Source organism: Urocitellus parryii, chromosome 4, assembly GCF_045843805.1.
Source record: "Urocitellus parryii isolate mUroPar1 chromosome 4, mUroPar1.hap1, whole genome shotgun sequence".
In the NCBI taxonomy this organism is placed as follows: domain Eukaryota; kingdom Metazoa; phylum Chordata; class Mammalia; order Rodentia; family Sciuridae; genus Urocitellus; species Urocitellus parryii.
The window spans coordinates 192,131,374-192,146,559 of NC_135534.1; the positions used below are offsets into that span (position 1 = coordinate 192,131,374).

Consider the following 15,186-nt stretch of genomic DNA (forward strand, 5'->3'; position numbering starts at 1 on the left):
GGCTCTGGCTGCTGCATCCCTGGGGAATCACCAGGACTGCAGGGCAGGGTGCCCTCCAAGACCCTCCCTACAGACAGCTCAGCATGAGCCTCCAGAAGCAGCTGCAAAAAGTATATGAAAGACCCTCAAGGGAGCAGGGGATCCAGGAACTGTGGCTGCCAGGAGCAAGCTGGGGCATGGGAGGGAACCCCTGGTGAGAGGTTTAAGAGGAGGCAGGAGGGAAGCTCCTCTCTGCAGACCTTCCTTCATGCTATTTAAGTGCCTTTCACTGGCGCCTCCCGCAGCGGTATTTTAAAAACCAATGGTTCATTCCCTGCCCTTCTTGAACAAGACTTTGACCTTGTCCAATGGCTCTGTGAGTAAGAGGAAAACCTCACTTTCATCTTGGAAACATGGAGGGATCCCAAGGGCTGGGATAGAGACCTGAACTGAGAAAGCCCCTGTTCTCCCCTGAATGTCTTACTGAGTGCAGGCTGTGTGAAAATGCATCCCCAAAGGAAGGAAAAAACCCGACCCTGGGGATAACTCTACAAGAAATTTGCAAGAAAGTGATAAGGTGACCACCCCTTTGCAAAACAGCTCACAAGACAAAGCCAGCGCAGATCCCAGAAAGATATTGATTCCTTTTTAATGCAATTCTCCCATTACCCACTAAGCCTGACTTTTAGCCCCTTATAATTTAAGTAAATTGCTTTACAAATGTTCTTTTCTCTTTATTCTTTTTTTAAGGAAGAACTAACATGACTCTAGGAGTCATAAATATAATGGCTCAAGATGAGGCTTGATGGGTTTGCAATGGAGTATTTTATTGTCTGGGATTAATGTCCAATGCACATAGATCCATCAGGAATATGAGGGTATATCAATGTCATTTTCTCAGCTCATGAGCAGATATGTTGATGGGGCTTCTTCCCTTCCCAGACTCCTTATATCCCTGTCCCTCAACTCTTTCTGACCATTCTCAGTTGAAAGAGTGAAGGGTTTCCAGCTGAATTTGAATTCACACTGAAGAATCTGAATTCAAGGTGGAGGATCAAACGTGCTTCAAAAACACACTCAGCAGCCAGGTGTGGTGGCGCACACCTGTCATCCCAGCGGCTCTGGAGGCTGAGGCAGGAGGATAGCAAGTTCAAAGCCAGCCTCAGTAATGGCAAGGTGCTAAGCAACTCAGTGAGACGCTGTCTCTAAATAAAATACAAAATAGGGCTGGGGATGTGGCTCAGTGCTTTGACTGCCCCTGAGTTCAACCCCTGGTTACCCACCCCCTTCCAAAAAAACAAAAAAAAAAACAGACTCAGCAAACATCAGAATGGAAAAGACAGACTTGATGAGATTCAAATATAAAACTTTGAGATTAAATGGCATAGGTTATCAGTAAGTTATACACACACAAAACATGTAAATACATATACAAACAACAAACACCTAAAGGAGTTCGACCTATTTATTTAATTAATTTATTTTTTACACAATGAAGTTTTATTTAATCATAAAGAAAAATGAAATTATGTCATTTGCAAGCACTAAAGACCATTACAACAAGCAAAATAAATGAAACTGAGAAGACGACCTATTTAAATTATGTGAATTAAAATAGGATACCTTTTTCTTTGTCTGTGAGACTGGAAAAACCGGGGAAAACCATAATACCCAATGTTGGCATGGCCAGGGGAAAATCGGGGCTCTTGCAGGCTGCTAATATTGGCAGGAGGGATTATGCAAAATAATTCCCTTCCCAAGAACTGTTTGGCAACTGTTATCAAAAGTCTTAAAATTATGCCTTTCCCCTGAGCCAATACCACCTCCAGAAAGACAGCCCCAGGAATTATTAGAGACGCGCTTAAGGATTAATGTGCAAGGATGTGAAAAGCAGCAATATGGATAGCACCGAAAAAACAAACTGTCCAACAGGAAGAAATTAGTTAAATAAATCATGTATCTCTTTGCTGCAATATATTATGCAGTCATTAAAAATCACGTTCTAGAAACATTTATCAAAGTGGGAAAACAGTCATGATGCATGGCTTGGCGAGGAAAACGGGCTAGATAACGACGTCCAAACTGCAGGTGTGTGGAGAATTCCCAGTGCAAACACACTCAGGCTACCGGGAAGACGGGAATCCAACTGCCAACAGTGATTACTTGGGGGTCGGTGGGCTAGCCACAATTTTGTGTTTGTTTCTTCTGTTTGTTTCTGGGCTTTCCGAGTTTTAAGTATTGAGCCCATATATCTTAGTTTATTAAAATAAATATAGAAAGACATTTGCACACATATGCAAACACACACATTTAATTTTAATTACTTTTTTTTTGCAGTGCTAGGGAGGGAACCCAGAGACTCATGCAGCCAGGCAAACGCTCTGCCACTGAACTTCACCCCAGAGTTTTCTATAAACCAAACCAAATGGCCCTTTCATTTGTCCAGTGTGTGGCAGGGTTGAGGACAGATAGCCTGTACCCCAGGCCCAGAGGCCACCCTGTTCTGATCCTCACTGTGTTCCGAGGACCTCAGGCCCCGCCGGGAAGGGGAGGACTTCGCCAGACCCCAGTTTATTGGAAAGGGGGTTAGCTGAGGTGACAGTTCCCTATCAGGGGATTTTCACAGGACAGTGCACAAAATAAAAAGCTGACAAAAGTCAGGGCATGGGAGAGACAGATAACAGAGATGTCCCTGAAGCCTGGGGATGACATGCATGCATCCAGGAGGGCAGGCGGCCAGGGCGTGGGTGAACTGGCTCCACGTTGGTTTTCTCATCAAATGTCTACAAAGTCATTCCCCCTGAGGAAAACCTGGGGAGGAGACACACACACTCACAGAGCCCCTCTGGGGGCCAGCACCACACCGGGCTGTTCACCCTGTGTCTTTCTAGACAGCTAAGAGCCGAGGCAAGGAGCATGCGCTTTGGAGGCACATGGACCTGGGTTCCAATCTCAGTCCAGCTGCCTCCCATCCATGCGCCTGCAGCTGGTCACCATTTCCTCTGATTCCTGTTTCCTCTCCCTCGGGCTGTAGGGAAGAGTCAGAGGGGATGCAAAGAAGCCCAGCAGAGGTCACGATGGCACACACAACTCTCCCGGCGGTGAGATTTATTCGTGTGCTCTCTAGTCTGTGCTTCTCCAGAGCCAAACGAGCCTCGTCCAGCAGAAAAACAGATCCCAGCTCCGTGGTCTGAACTACGCAGCAGGCGATCGTCACATGCTCAAGTTCACTGACGCGCCCAGCGCTTTAACACATTGTCTGCGTGGCCATCGCACCCGTCTTGGGGATGGCGAAAGCTTGCCTGCCCTTTCCCTACCGTTCACACCACCCTCTGTGGGGGGGGGATCCCAGAGTCAGAGGCTGAGAAGCTCGTTCCAGATGACACAGCTACAAAGCAACAGAGCAACAGAGCTGGGCTCTGAAAGTGGACAAGCTCCAGGGCCCAGGCCCCGGCACAGTGAGATGTCACCTGTCTCTGCAGTCTCTCGGGGGCAACAACGCCTGGGTTTACAAGCAGGCTCTGCCACTACCTGCATCTGAGACAAAAGGCAAGTGACAAACTCTTTGCCAGGCCTGCTGTGGGGTTTCAATGAGTTTATACTGAAGCCAGGGCTGGCTCGCTGCAAGCGTCACTCAGGTGAAGGTCATCATCACTCAATGACAACAAGGAGGAGGAGGGGAATACAGGTGTGTCGTGGGAGAGGGGAAGGGGCTGGCTGGCAGAGGGAGGCCAGGGCGGGATGAAGGTCTCCTGTAGATGGGAGCAATGGGGGGCGGGCAGGTCTGTTGGGGACACAGTGGAGGTCGGCCTAACAGGGGCATGGATGTTGAAGGTGGAGAGAAACAAAGCCTGGTTCCAGGAGAGGCTGTTAGTGTTGGATCAAGTGTGGTCCCATCCAGGGAACAGCCGGACAGGAGAATCATCTGTAGGTTTAGGGCTGAGACCCTGGGCTGCCTGAAGGCTCTCTGTGGGTTCCCAGCTCAAGAGCAGGTTCCGGGCAGGCACTTTAGAGGGCTCACCCTGCTTCCAGGATGGGGAATAGACGAGATGGGTGAGGCGGTCACTGTGGCTGAGCAGCAGGGATGGCAGGGAGGGGGACAGGCTGGGGACAGGGCCATCCTGAAGAGCCAGCCACACTGAAGGTGGTGTGGTCCCCCAGAGAGGAGAAGCAGGTCGAGGCGACTAACTTGGGACATGTCCACAACTTGAGGGCAGGAGAAGGGCCATCAGAGGGCTGAAGATGTGCCAGGACGTCCAGAGCAGATAAAGATGATTCCTAATGCTGGAGAAGGCTGGAAACACAGGTAGAAACAGCTGCCTTCAAAGGATGCATGATCCTGATCAGAGACGGCGAGCTGGACAGCTGGCAGAGATACAGACGCCGGGAGAGGAAGGAAGGACGTGGAGGGAGATCTGTACGCGCTGACCTTTGAAATGACTTAAAATCTCAGCCCTGGACTCCTGGAGGAGGAAGAGGGCTCCAGAGAGTTGGGGGAAACCTGGGAAGGCTTTGGGACTCCCAGAGAGAACAAGGTGGCACAAGAGAGAAATGAAAGAAATGGGATGCTGGGTCCAGACACACCAGAGCTGCCACCCCTCCCCAGGGGCCAGGAGGATGGAGTGGTCAGCAGGGTTCACCTGCATCCTGAGCGGAAGCTTTCAAACCTCCACAGGAGGTGAGTTCTGGAAGCTGGACCACACTGCTTAATCCGAAAGCATCTCTCCAAGGCCTGGCACGTCATTTCAGATGCGGTTCAAATAAATTACAAGTTGTGTGTGTGTTTTTCTTTCTTTCTTTTTTTAAGTGCAGAAGCTGTGTTATGGAAGCACCACTCCTACCTGCATTAATTGCTTTAATGGTTCTGGAAATAGCTGTCTCCTTTTCTTCCTCTCTAAGGCCCCTGGGAGCCCATCAGGGAAGGATGGTCCAGGGGACAGTGCAGTCACACGCTGGGCCGCTGGGTCATGCATCTGTCCTGTCTGTCTCCTCTATTTTTAAAGGTCTCAAAGAAAATCAAGGAGGTGAGGACATGCAATCCCATTCATCCACTGGCTTTATTACTGCTATAAAGTAAAAATGAAGACACCAAAAGCCAGATAGGAGCAATTACATTTTTAAAGAAACTCTGCCTATGCGGGAATATTGACCACATTTAGCAAATGACTCTGCAATTCAAACAGCTACGACCAATCTCCCAGGCCCCGAGTCCTGGTATTTTCTTCCAATGACAATTTAAAAAAAACAAAACAAAACTGAGCAGGCACACAGAAGGTCTTCAAAGCCAACTGAATTGAGTTGATAACATTTTTCACTTTAATGCTCGCTGTGGGACTTCCACAGACATATTTTTCAAACTCCTGATGGCAACAGCCAGGTGCAGTGGAGAGAATATGGGAGTCTCAGAGCAGCAAGGGGACCTGCCCAAGGTCACTGCCAAGAAACACTGTCAGGTGAACCATGGCCACCTCAAAACTCCACCACGAGCCTCCCAGGCCTTTCCCACGTATCAGCTGACCTTGCACATCTGGATACTTGCTCCAAAATAGCTAAGAACGGGGACAGGGTGGGTGCAGCCATCTGGTCAAATTTTAAGAAGGACAAGGTTGATGGGGCAGTGGGCCAAGCCCAACCCTCAGGGCGGTTCAGACTTGCTTGGGAAGCCTGTTCAATCTCCACCGAGCTAACATTTGGAAACTGCCGCGTTCCTGCAGCCCCAGCGCGTGGCGTTTGGAAACACTTCACTGTGGTCCTCCTTGCAGCCGCAGCTTTAGAACCCAGGGAAGAAGACACCTGGGGACTGTGTTGGGAAGGCTGGGCCGTTGGCTTTGCATTCGGAGTTGGGAGGACGCTGTACTGGGAAACTCAGGTAGGGAGGGAAAAGGAGCCTGAAACCGCTGCCAGATGAAGCAAAGCCACGGCCAATTTAGCAGAAGGAACAAGAAATCTCAAAGGAGGGAGCAGGCCAAGATGCTGGGACTGGAAGAAAAAAAAGAATAAACCCGCTCTGCATTCTCCATACAAAAGAGAGCAGCTCTGAACCATCCACGTGGTAGCAGGGAGTCGGCCTCCATAGGAAACACGGGGCTTCTGAAAACCTGAAGGTTTTTTTTTTTTTTAAAAACAAAAAGCCAGAAGATGTATCTTACCCCCAAATCGGCTCATTGATTGCTTTGGAATGCATAAATGATTCTATTTTGGAATCCCAGACACAATCAAGCTGCTGAAATTACCCACTTCTGGGAACCTGGTTTTAAGACTGAGAGCAAAGTGACAACGAACTTGCCAGAGGGGACTCACGGGTGGATCTGGGCCGCAGAGGAGGGAAAAACTGCTGCCACTCAGGCACAGACCACCTTTTTTTTTTGCAAAGGTCTTTTCCTAAAATAGCAGCAGAGGGTTTCACATGTTTTCATCCCTAACAAGACATTTGATGCCCACGGTCCATTCCATAGCTCCAAAGCCTGAGGTTCAGATATGTCATGGGAAGTGCCCATGCCACACAGCCATGGTGAAGGTGGTAAAGCACACACCACAGATTTGGGCTTTCCTTGGTTGTTCCATCCAGTGCCCACTCCACTGCCACACACACTCTCTTCACATCTCCCACCCAGGAGCTCGGGATCCCAAACTCACCAGCGCTGGATTAAGAGGTCATTCCAGGTCAGGCTCAATGACTCATGCCTATCATCCCAGCAACTGGGAAGGTGGAGACAGGGGAATCACAAGTTCAAGGCCAGCCTCAGCAACTTAGTGAGCCCCTAAGCAACTTAGTGAGACCCTGTCTCAAAATGAAAAATAAAAAGGGCTGGGGTTGTAGTTCAGTGACATAATGCCCCTGGTTCAATCCCCAGTATCAGAAAGAGAGAGAGAGAGAGCGCAAGAGAGAGAGAGAGAGAGAGAGATACTATCATTCCATTCTGTTGGTAAATATTCATTTATTAAAGATCCTACTGTGTGCCAGGAGCTGGGCATATGGGAATATGGGAACAAGACATATCCAATCCTAGTTTCCGTGAAGCTTATTTGTAGTAGGGGAGGCACACGATAAACCAAGAAAGGTTTTCTGGTAGCAACAAGTGTGCTGAAGGAAATTAAGGAGGGGTAGGCAGGGTAGAGGTACTGCTTTGGAGAGGATGACAGGGATGCAGGGGCATGAGGACGTCACTTAAGATGCCACTGACCTATAACCCTTGGCTGGGTCTATAATCCCCTCCAAGACTCCTGGGGGCAGGGACCACATCCAGCTCACCTCTGCAGTGTGGTAAGCAGTGCTCAGAGAAATAAGGACAAGTGTCTCCAGACAAAGAAAGGGTGGAGTTACGCCACTCTCCCTTGGTGAGGTCTTAGACTCCTTGCTTAACAAAACCAAGTCTGGGGTGGCTCTCAACAGGTCCCGGATATCAGGCTCAGAATGGACATCGCCTGCCTTCCAGTTGGGGGACAGGCCCTGTCCTCTAGGAGGCTGCCTTCATAACCCTGGGGTGGGGTTCCAGGTAGGGGGGGCTGCTGGATTCCTAATCCCAGGGTTGGCAGGGATTCCCACTTCCGCTGAGGAGGATGGAATGGCCCAGGAGGGACAAAGCACCTAGCACACAGTGGGCACACACTTAGGTTAGACTCCTCTCTTCTCAGTAGTGTTCTAGTAAAGCAAAGTTGAATGTCAAGTGCAATGTAAACTCCAGGTGACAAGGTCAGGTCGAGGCAGGTTCCTGGATCATGACAAGTGCCTCCTTCTGGGAGGGAAGGCTGATCATGCCGGGAGGCTATGTGTGTGTGGGAGTTGAGTGGGGAGAAACCTGTGTCCTCAATTTGACTGTGAACATAAAACCACTCTCAAAAATAAACCATCTATTAAAAAACCCCACAGAGCTCCAGCCCCATGGTGCTGCTTCCTGCAGGTGGCACCAGGGAGGCGTGGGACAAGGAGTGAGTTTGCATCCCACTCTGTGGACCCTCTCCACCCACCAGGCTGCAAAAGGAAGAAGGAAATGTTGCAGCACAGAAACTTGAAACACAGCACCCCGCCCAGCAGCACAATTAGAAGTCTGCGTGAGCTTCGAGGTAATATCAGATTCCTGCTTGGGGGTTTAAAATAAATGAAAGAAAGAAAAAGAATCCATTTTGAAAGATTTCTATTTCAGCTTCCAGCCACCTCCAGACATTTAATGTCCTGTTCCTTCTAATCAGATTCACTGGTCCCAAGCAGTGTGGACCAAAGGCTGTCCCTTCCAGGCCCTGAAAGAACCCGGGAGAAAGCCAGGGGAGCCTAATCCCGTGAGAACGCCTGCTTCAGTGCAAAGCCCTTTGCAGAACGGAAGGAAGATTAAGACTCGGAGGAGATGCGCAGGTGCTTGGGGCAAGACAGGCGCATGCGTGAGAGCTGCACCTGCTCGACAGGTGCACACGGGCTGCCTTCCCTGCGTGTGGCTGGAGGAGGCAGGCAGAGGAAGGCGGTGATTCTGCACATGAATCCCATTGATCAGAGGTTAGAGGAGCACTGTTCTAATTTACCGCTCCCTCCAAAAGGTGAATCTAGGCAAGTAATAAGCAATCTGGGTTCCTCGGCAGTGGCAGTGGAGACTGAAGGGGAAACACGACGAATGCTTCTCTGATCAGTCGTAAGAGCATCTGGCCCTACACAGGCGGCACAGTTTTCTAGAACCTTGAGCTCAGCTTGGGCGAAATGAATATCCAAGGCTACATTAAAGAATTGGGCCCTTTCCTCGGACTGCGCCAGCTTTGAATTTGCTGCAACCCCAAGTCTACTCAATCAAGAGTTTATGAGTAGGGAGCTTTCCAGGTGTCACTGCTGACAGGAGCCAGAGAAGGGGAGAATGAATGCAGGGCCCGAGGAAAGCCTGGCCCACCATGGTTTCCAAACGTGGGCCCAGGAATGAGGCCAGTGGGAGGAGCCCCAGATCAGACACAAAGTTGGAAGTGGCAATCATCTGTAATGGCTTCAGCTAACCATGTACCATGGTCAAGTGACAAATGTGTCATTTAGTAGGTGCTGAACCAAATATAATGACTTAGATTAATACAGACAGGTTCTTCCTGGGTTATTATGCAAAGGAAGGAGAGTGTGATAACTCTAATTAATGCAAGGGCCAGTGAGTCTTTAACTTCTGGAACATTTCAGTTTTTAACGTGCTCCGTGGATGTGGGGATGCTGAGATGTGCAGAGAAGCCATTTAATTTTTACCCAGATGAAATACACACCCGCACACACACCCCAAGTTCTTCTATCCACAAAACCAGGGAGCTCAGAAAGCAAGTGGAGAAGTGAGTTTGGTTTTGAGCGCTCCCAGGCCATGGCTGCTTGTGCCAGAGTCCTATTGTGGTTTCGCATTTCTTCTGGAATGGCACCAGGGCTAGTGTTCTTGGGTCGAGAGACAGCGTGCAGCTCTCGTCAGTACAGTGTGTAACCCATCAATTTCCTGATTTAGTAGGATGCTACACAAGAATGCCAAGACGCTCATCTCCCAGTCCTTAGCCAACTTTCTTTGCCTTAAACAAAGGCAATTCCAAAAGAACAAGAAAACATCAGATTCGACATTTTACGGGCCTTCTGTGTGGCACACAGTAAGCAAGTCACAGACTGAGCTGGAGAGAGCTCTGGATAGCCCCCAAGCCACTCACCCTAGAACACAGAGAGGATCAGTAACTTGCCAAGGTCACACAGCAAGTGTGCAGCAGAGCTAGGGCAGCATCCCTGGTCTGTGGATTCCTTGGCCGATTTGTCAAGCACATTTGGCTGAAAACCTCTGAACAAGTATTTTATTATTACTAGTCTGGCTCCTGTTCATTCAACATAGACTTTTCAAAAAATCAAACATTTCAATCTAATTGCAAATAGTAAATGACTTGCCTTATCTGGACCTGTCACTGCTGATTTGGCAAATGGACCTTAAAAGAGGAACGGAAGCCCCACTGGAGGTAGGAAAAAAATCCTCAGTAAACTGCTTTGAGGAACAATGGATGCTCCATTTGTCAGAAAAAGAAGTGGAAAGAACTGTGTTTGCTTAATCCCTTCTTGAAGAAGCCTGTGACCCTCTCTGAGTTGTCAACTCTCAAGTAGTTTAACTCCTAACATTTATGTTGATTTTTTATTTTCATTTTTTTTTTCATGTCACACACACAGACATACAGTTAACTCCTCCTTTTGGAAAGCTCAGAGGATCTCTTCCCCTCTTTCTATCACAGAAGAAAAAGAAACATTTGAAGACTGAAAAGACTCCTGCGAAACACAATGTAGTAAAAAGTCAGGAGCAGACAAACCAGTGAAAATTTCAAGACAGTCTGAGTCCAGGTAAGAGCCGTGCACCTGCACTGCTGAACCCCTGATGGGGGAGCTCCCAAGCAGGGGCAGTTGGTGCCTGGTGGGGGAGCCGGGCCTGTCCAGACTTGCAGCTAAGGGACTTTACCCTCCTAATTTTGGAAATGCATCAACAAACAGCTCTGCAGGTGTTCTTTTAACTGTCCTGAAAACATCTGCACACCTTGTGACCCTGCTTTGGCCTCCTCTGTTTTGAATTCCACCCACCAAAAAGTCTGTCCCCTTCTCCCTCTGGAGTTAATATGACAAAGCAGCATCTTGACTGCTGCTTCCTAAGGGTCCAGAGGGGTCCATTGCAGGCAGATTATGTGTCTGACATCGGCCAGAAGAGGGGCAAGCCTGCTTAGTGGCCACCTTGCTCAGCTCACACAGGCTCCTGTGACACAGGTGCCACACTTCAAGGACAGTTCTGCTCCTATTATGCGCTCCCCGGGTGACAGCAGGTACTCTCTCTGGGCTTCAAAAATTATGCCTGGAGAGCTGAGGTTTTGCTGTAAAAGCAACAAAAGTAAAGAGCCAAGGCCTGCTGTTGCCCTCATCACAGCTCCACCACCACAGTGTAGCCGAGAGACGTCCGGAGAAGGGCCCCAGGGGCATCAAAGAAATGCCTGGAAACTGAAATTCACAGCCAAGCAGTGAGGCCCACTGGGTCTGGGGTGCAAACTGAAGGGAGAGACAGTGTTCTTACTATTCAGGGGGACCGATGGCCTTTCCAAAGTCTATCACCTTGTGATGATTAAGTTAGTCCAGTCTCCTTAAATTGCCTCTAAAATTGAATCCACGTTTATAAATGACCATTTGGATCAAGTATCTTTAGAGCACAAATTTATCATCCCGGAACTCTGACCTTCCAGGGCCAAGGCTAATGGACTATTTCTTCATAACTCTATGGAGTGCTAGATCAAGGGAAAGATGGATGTGGGGGGAGGAGCCAGGGCCGACGGTTGCATGGAAACCCACAAAGAGCTTTGCTGTCTCTACTCTGGAACAATCTTCGCTGATCTGCCTTTCCCCAGAAACTGCAAAGAAGTTTCTAAAAGCACTGGGAGCCTGCTGGGGGTCCATGGGCTGGAAGGCAAAAGAGGAAGCCAAGGGCAGAAACAGATCCTGGTGTCCCAGGTACAGTCAGCGGGAGTCACCTGGCCACAGGTCACTGGACAGTCACTGGACAGTCAGCACCCAGGAAGTGGCCCTGGAGCTCTGCTGCCTGGAGTTCCCAGCAGCCAGCAGGCATGGGCACCTGTGCGTGGGGGATCAGGAGGGTATGGCATGGGGAGGAGAGGGGGCCACAGGCCAGCCCAAACCCTTGAAGCATTTCTCTGCAGAAGCAAAGACTGTTCACTTCTTGCCCACAGAGGGATGGGGTGAGGGCCAAAGGCTTGCAAGGGACCCTTGAATTCACCAGGGGACCAAACAGGCTCCATCTCACACTCCAACTGCTTTTCAATTGCCCTGGGCCACGAGATCAGCAAACACACTCCTTTAACAGCATGATTAAATCCCTGGAAGCTGGTTGTCAGGAGGTTATTTTTCTCAATTAACAGTCACAAAAAGCACACACACTCTCCTGGGGATAAGGGACTTGTTTTTGACATTCAGGCAGTAGATGCATTCTCAACAAGGTTAGGGACCACTTATCTGGTCCAGTTGCCACATTTTCCAGGTGCAGGACCAAAGGTTCTAGGAGGGGCGATCAACCTGTTCCAGGATCTCAGACTGCCCCAAACAGCAGGGTCAGGCCAAAGCTCTGTGGGTCACCCCAACAGTCTCCTCCAGCCACTGATGAACTAACAAAACTTTCAGAGACAGGATCATGACCACAGCAGTAGCAGCAGCGCAGACCACCTACTGATTACTAACTCTATGCCAAGCAGAGATTTAATTTATTTATTTATTTATTTATTTTTGAAGGCTCATAAGAATCCAAAGAGCCTTTCACGTTTTGTGATCATACATTTGCTTGAGTATTTGATACTGTCCTATCTTCTGCAATAGCAGGTAGGCCCCACGAAGGCAAGGCATCACCATATGCCCAGGGACTGAGAGCTCTCTGTTCCACAAACTAGATGCTCCTGCTTTAAAGTTAGGAAAAAATGAAGCCCAGCCAGGTCAAGTGATTTGCCCAAGAACATACAGCATGGAGCTACTGAAGGAGCTGCCCCACTGTATTGCAGATACTTTCCCCCTTATTCTTCCCCGAACCACAGCCCTACCTTGACTGCCTCTGCGTGGGTCACCCGGGCTAGGGATTTATCGTTGACGCGCAGAATCTGGTCCCCGACCCGCAGCCCTTCTTTCTCAGCCAGGGAACCAGGCTCCACCAAGGAAACGTAGATACCCACGCCGTGTTCTGAGCCCCCTCGGATACTGAAGCCCAAGCCTTCGTGGGCCTTAGCGCGCCTTAGGCTGACCAGGCGCACCTCCCCAGGCCCTGCGCCGTCGGGGCCGCCCCAAGCAGATTGCCTGTAGGGGGTGGTGGCAGGCAGGTAGAGACCCTCAGCCGTGTACTGGTCGAAGAGCAGCTGGTCTGAGCGCGGGATGACCAGACGCAGCATGGGCAGCAGGCGCCGCTTCACCGGGCTGTCCAGCAGGACGCGCAAGGTGCGCACCAGGTCGAAGACGTTGCGGCGCGCGTGGTATGCGTTTAGGCAGTGAGTGAACTGCTCCCGCTCCGCCTCGCTCAGCAGCGCCGTCAGCGCCTGGTGCAGCTGGCGCACGTTGGCAGACAGCAGCCGCAGCCCCGCGCCCCCGCCGCCGCCCGCCCCGGCCGCCGAGCCCAGCGAGCGGGTGGAGGACGAGCTCACCGACAGGCCGTCCAGCTGCGCGTTCATCTCCCCGCCGAGGCCCGGCCAGGCTTGAGGTGCGCGGTGGGGCGCTGCTGCACTTGCGGGAACTGGCGCGACAGCGGGATTCTGGGGAGCGCGGAGATCACGGCTGGAGTCTGGGTTTCAGGGACGTGGAGACGGGGCCAAAACCCGGGAGATGCGCACACAGTGCTGGAGTCTGGGTTTGCAGGAGCGTGGAGATGACGGCTGGACTGTGGGTTTGGAGGGGTGCAGGAACAGTGACTGGATCCCGGGGGGTCGCGGAAACGCTGCTGGAGTCCCGGGGGTGCGAAAACGGAGGGGGTCGCGAAACTGGAATCCGGAGGACGAAGAGACGGCGGCTGGAATACGCGGACGCGGAGACAACGGCGGGATCCTGGGGCACAAAGAGTTGGCGGCTGGAACCCGGAGGTCGCGGAGACTGCGGCTGGAGGCCGGGGGGCGCGGAGAGAACAGCTACATTCCGGAGGGCACAGAGACGGCGGGTGGCTGGAGTGGGGGGCACAGCAAAGCTGACCGCCCCGTCACACCATTCCCGGGGCTCCCCCAGCCGGGCCGCCGGTTCTTCTAGGGCTGGGGGACCCCAAAGTCAGAAGTTGGGGCGGGGGTCGATCTAGTCCCGGAGCCCCCGGAGTCGCAGAGGATGGGGCCACTCGGGCGTCCGGTAGGGGGTGCGGGGCATGTCCGGGGCAGCCCCGGGATGCAGCAGCCCGGGGTCCCCGCGCCCCTGCGCCGCCCGGGCGCAGACGGAGCCGCGCCGCCGCGAGCCCGGACTTTGCGAACTGTTGAGCAACCCTGGGCCGAGTCTTCCAGTGAGTTCCGACGCCGTCGCCGTCGCCTGCCCAGCCTTAGCCCCGCCCCCTCGCCCCTCCCCCTCGCCCACCCCCTCCCCCCGCTGGCTCTTCAGGAAATGACGTCCCGCCTGGCGCGCCTGGCGGTTGCCTGGAGACGGGGTGAAACAGTCCAGCCCTGGGGAAGAAAGGGGTGAAAGTGGGTGTAGGGGCAGGAGTGGACCCGGGCGGGGGCCCTGAGAGCCCCGTGTTGGTCTCCAGCCCTGGGAGTGGAGAGGAGGGGGACTTAAAAACTGCTCTTCGGGGATCGCAGCATGTGCACCAGGATCGTTTTGAAGCAATTAGCCAGCTAGCTAATTCACAATTGTGGAGAAAAATAGCCAACTTTTTGCATTTTTCCTCTAAAATACTAGACGCCTCAGATTCTCTTTTCTACCTTAAAACGTTGCGTCCCCCTCGTGCACACGCACTGACATACAAGTTCAAGTCTTTATGTGGATGAGTGTTGGTCACCTGCTGTGTGCAAGAAACGAAGGCAAGCATATGGAGTGCCTGCGGGCACCAACTCCTGTAAGCCAATAGGTCAGACTGGACCCCTGCCCCGTCGTTCATCAATGGGGAGGAAAGCCGTTTACATAAATAAAAAGTGTACAGCACACACACACACACACACACACACACACACACACACACACCTCTCGAAGTCTGAATAAGGTGGGTGGATTGTACTAATGTCAATGTCCTGGTGGTGATCTTGTCCACCCTGGGGGAGGCTGGGCGAAGGGTACATGGGATGTCTTGTTCTGTTTCTCACTCCTGTATGTGGCTCTACAATGATCTCAAAAATCTTAAAATATAATACATGCACATATACACACATATATGAAGTGGGTTGTGAAAACAGTGTTCTATGTCCTCCTATCCCAAAATAAAATGGGAAGGCACAGCCTGGACTCCGTCACCAGGCACCCACTGCCCCAAATGCAATCTAAGGAAAAGCCCTGTGGTGTTTTGTTTTGGTGGTGGTGGGGGGGGTCCCAGGGATTGAACTCAGGACATTCTGCCACTGACCCACATCCCCAGCAAAATCCTGTGTTTTTATTCAAAGGTGGCTTTTTTTTTTAAGAGAGACTGAGAGACAGAGAGAGAGAGAGAGAGAGAGAGAGAGAGAGAGATTTTTTAATATTTATTATTATTTTTTTTAGTTTTAGGTGGACACAACATCTTTGTTTGTATGTGGTGCTGAGGATGG

General features: G+C 51.1%; 1 protein-coding gene across 4 annotated transcripts in view; it reads right to left on the bottom strand.

Annotated features, from left to right (window-relative positions):
* The window catches only part of Whrn (whirlin), an 83,957-nt gene extending 70,742 nt beyond the window's left edge, over positions 1 to 13,215 (bottom strand). For all 4 annotated transcript variants that reach the window (XM_026393348.2, XM_026393347.2, XM_026393345.2 and 1 more), the window contains exon 1: positions 12,532 to 13,215. In XM_026393348.2, coding sequence (XP_026249133.2) covers positions 12,532 to 13,149 — 618 coding nt within the window. In that variant the 5' untranslated portion in view covers positions 13,150 to 13,215. The remainder of the gene's footprint in view (positions 1 to 12,531) is intronic.
* Positions 13,216 to 15,186: the final 1,971 nt, after the last annotated feature.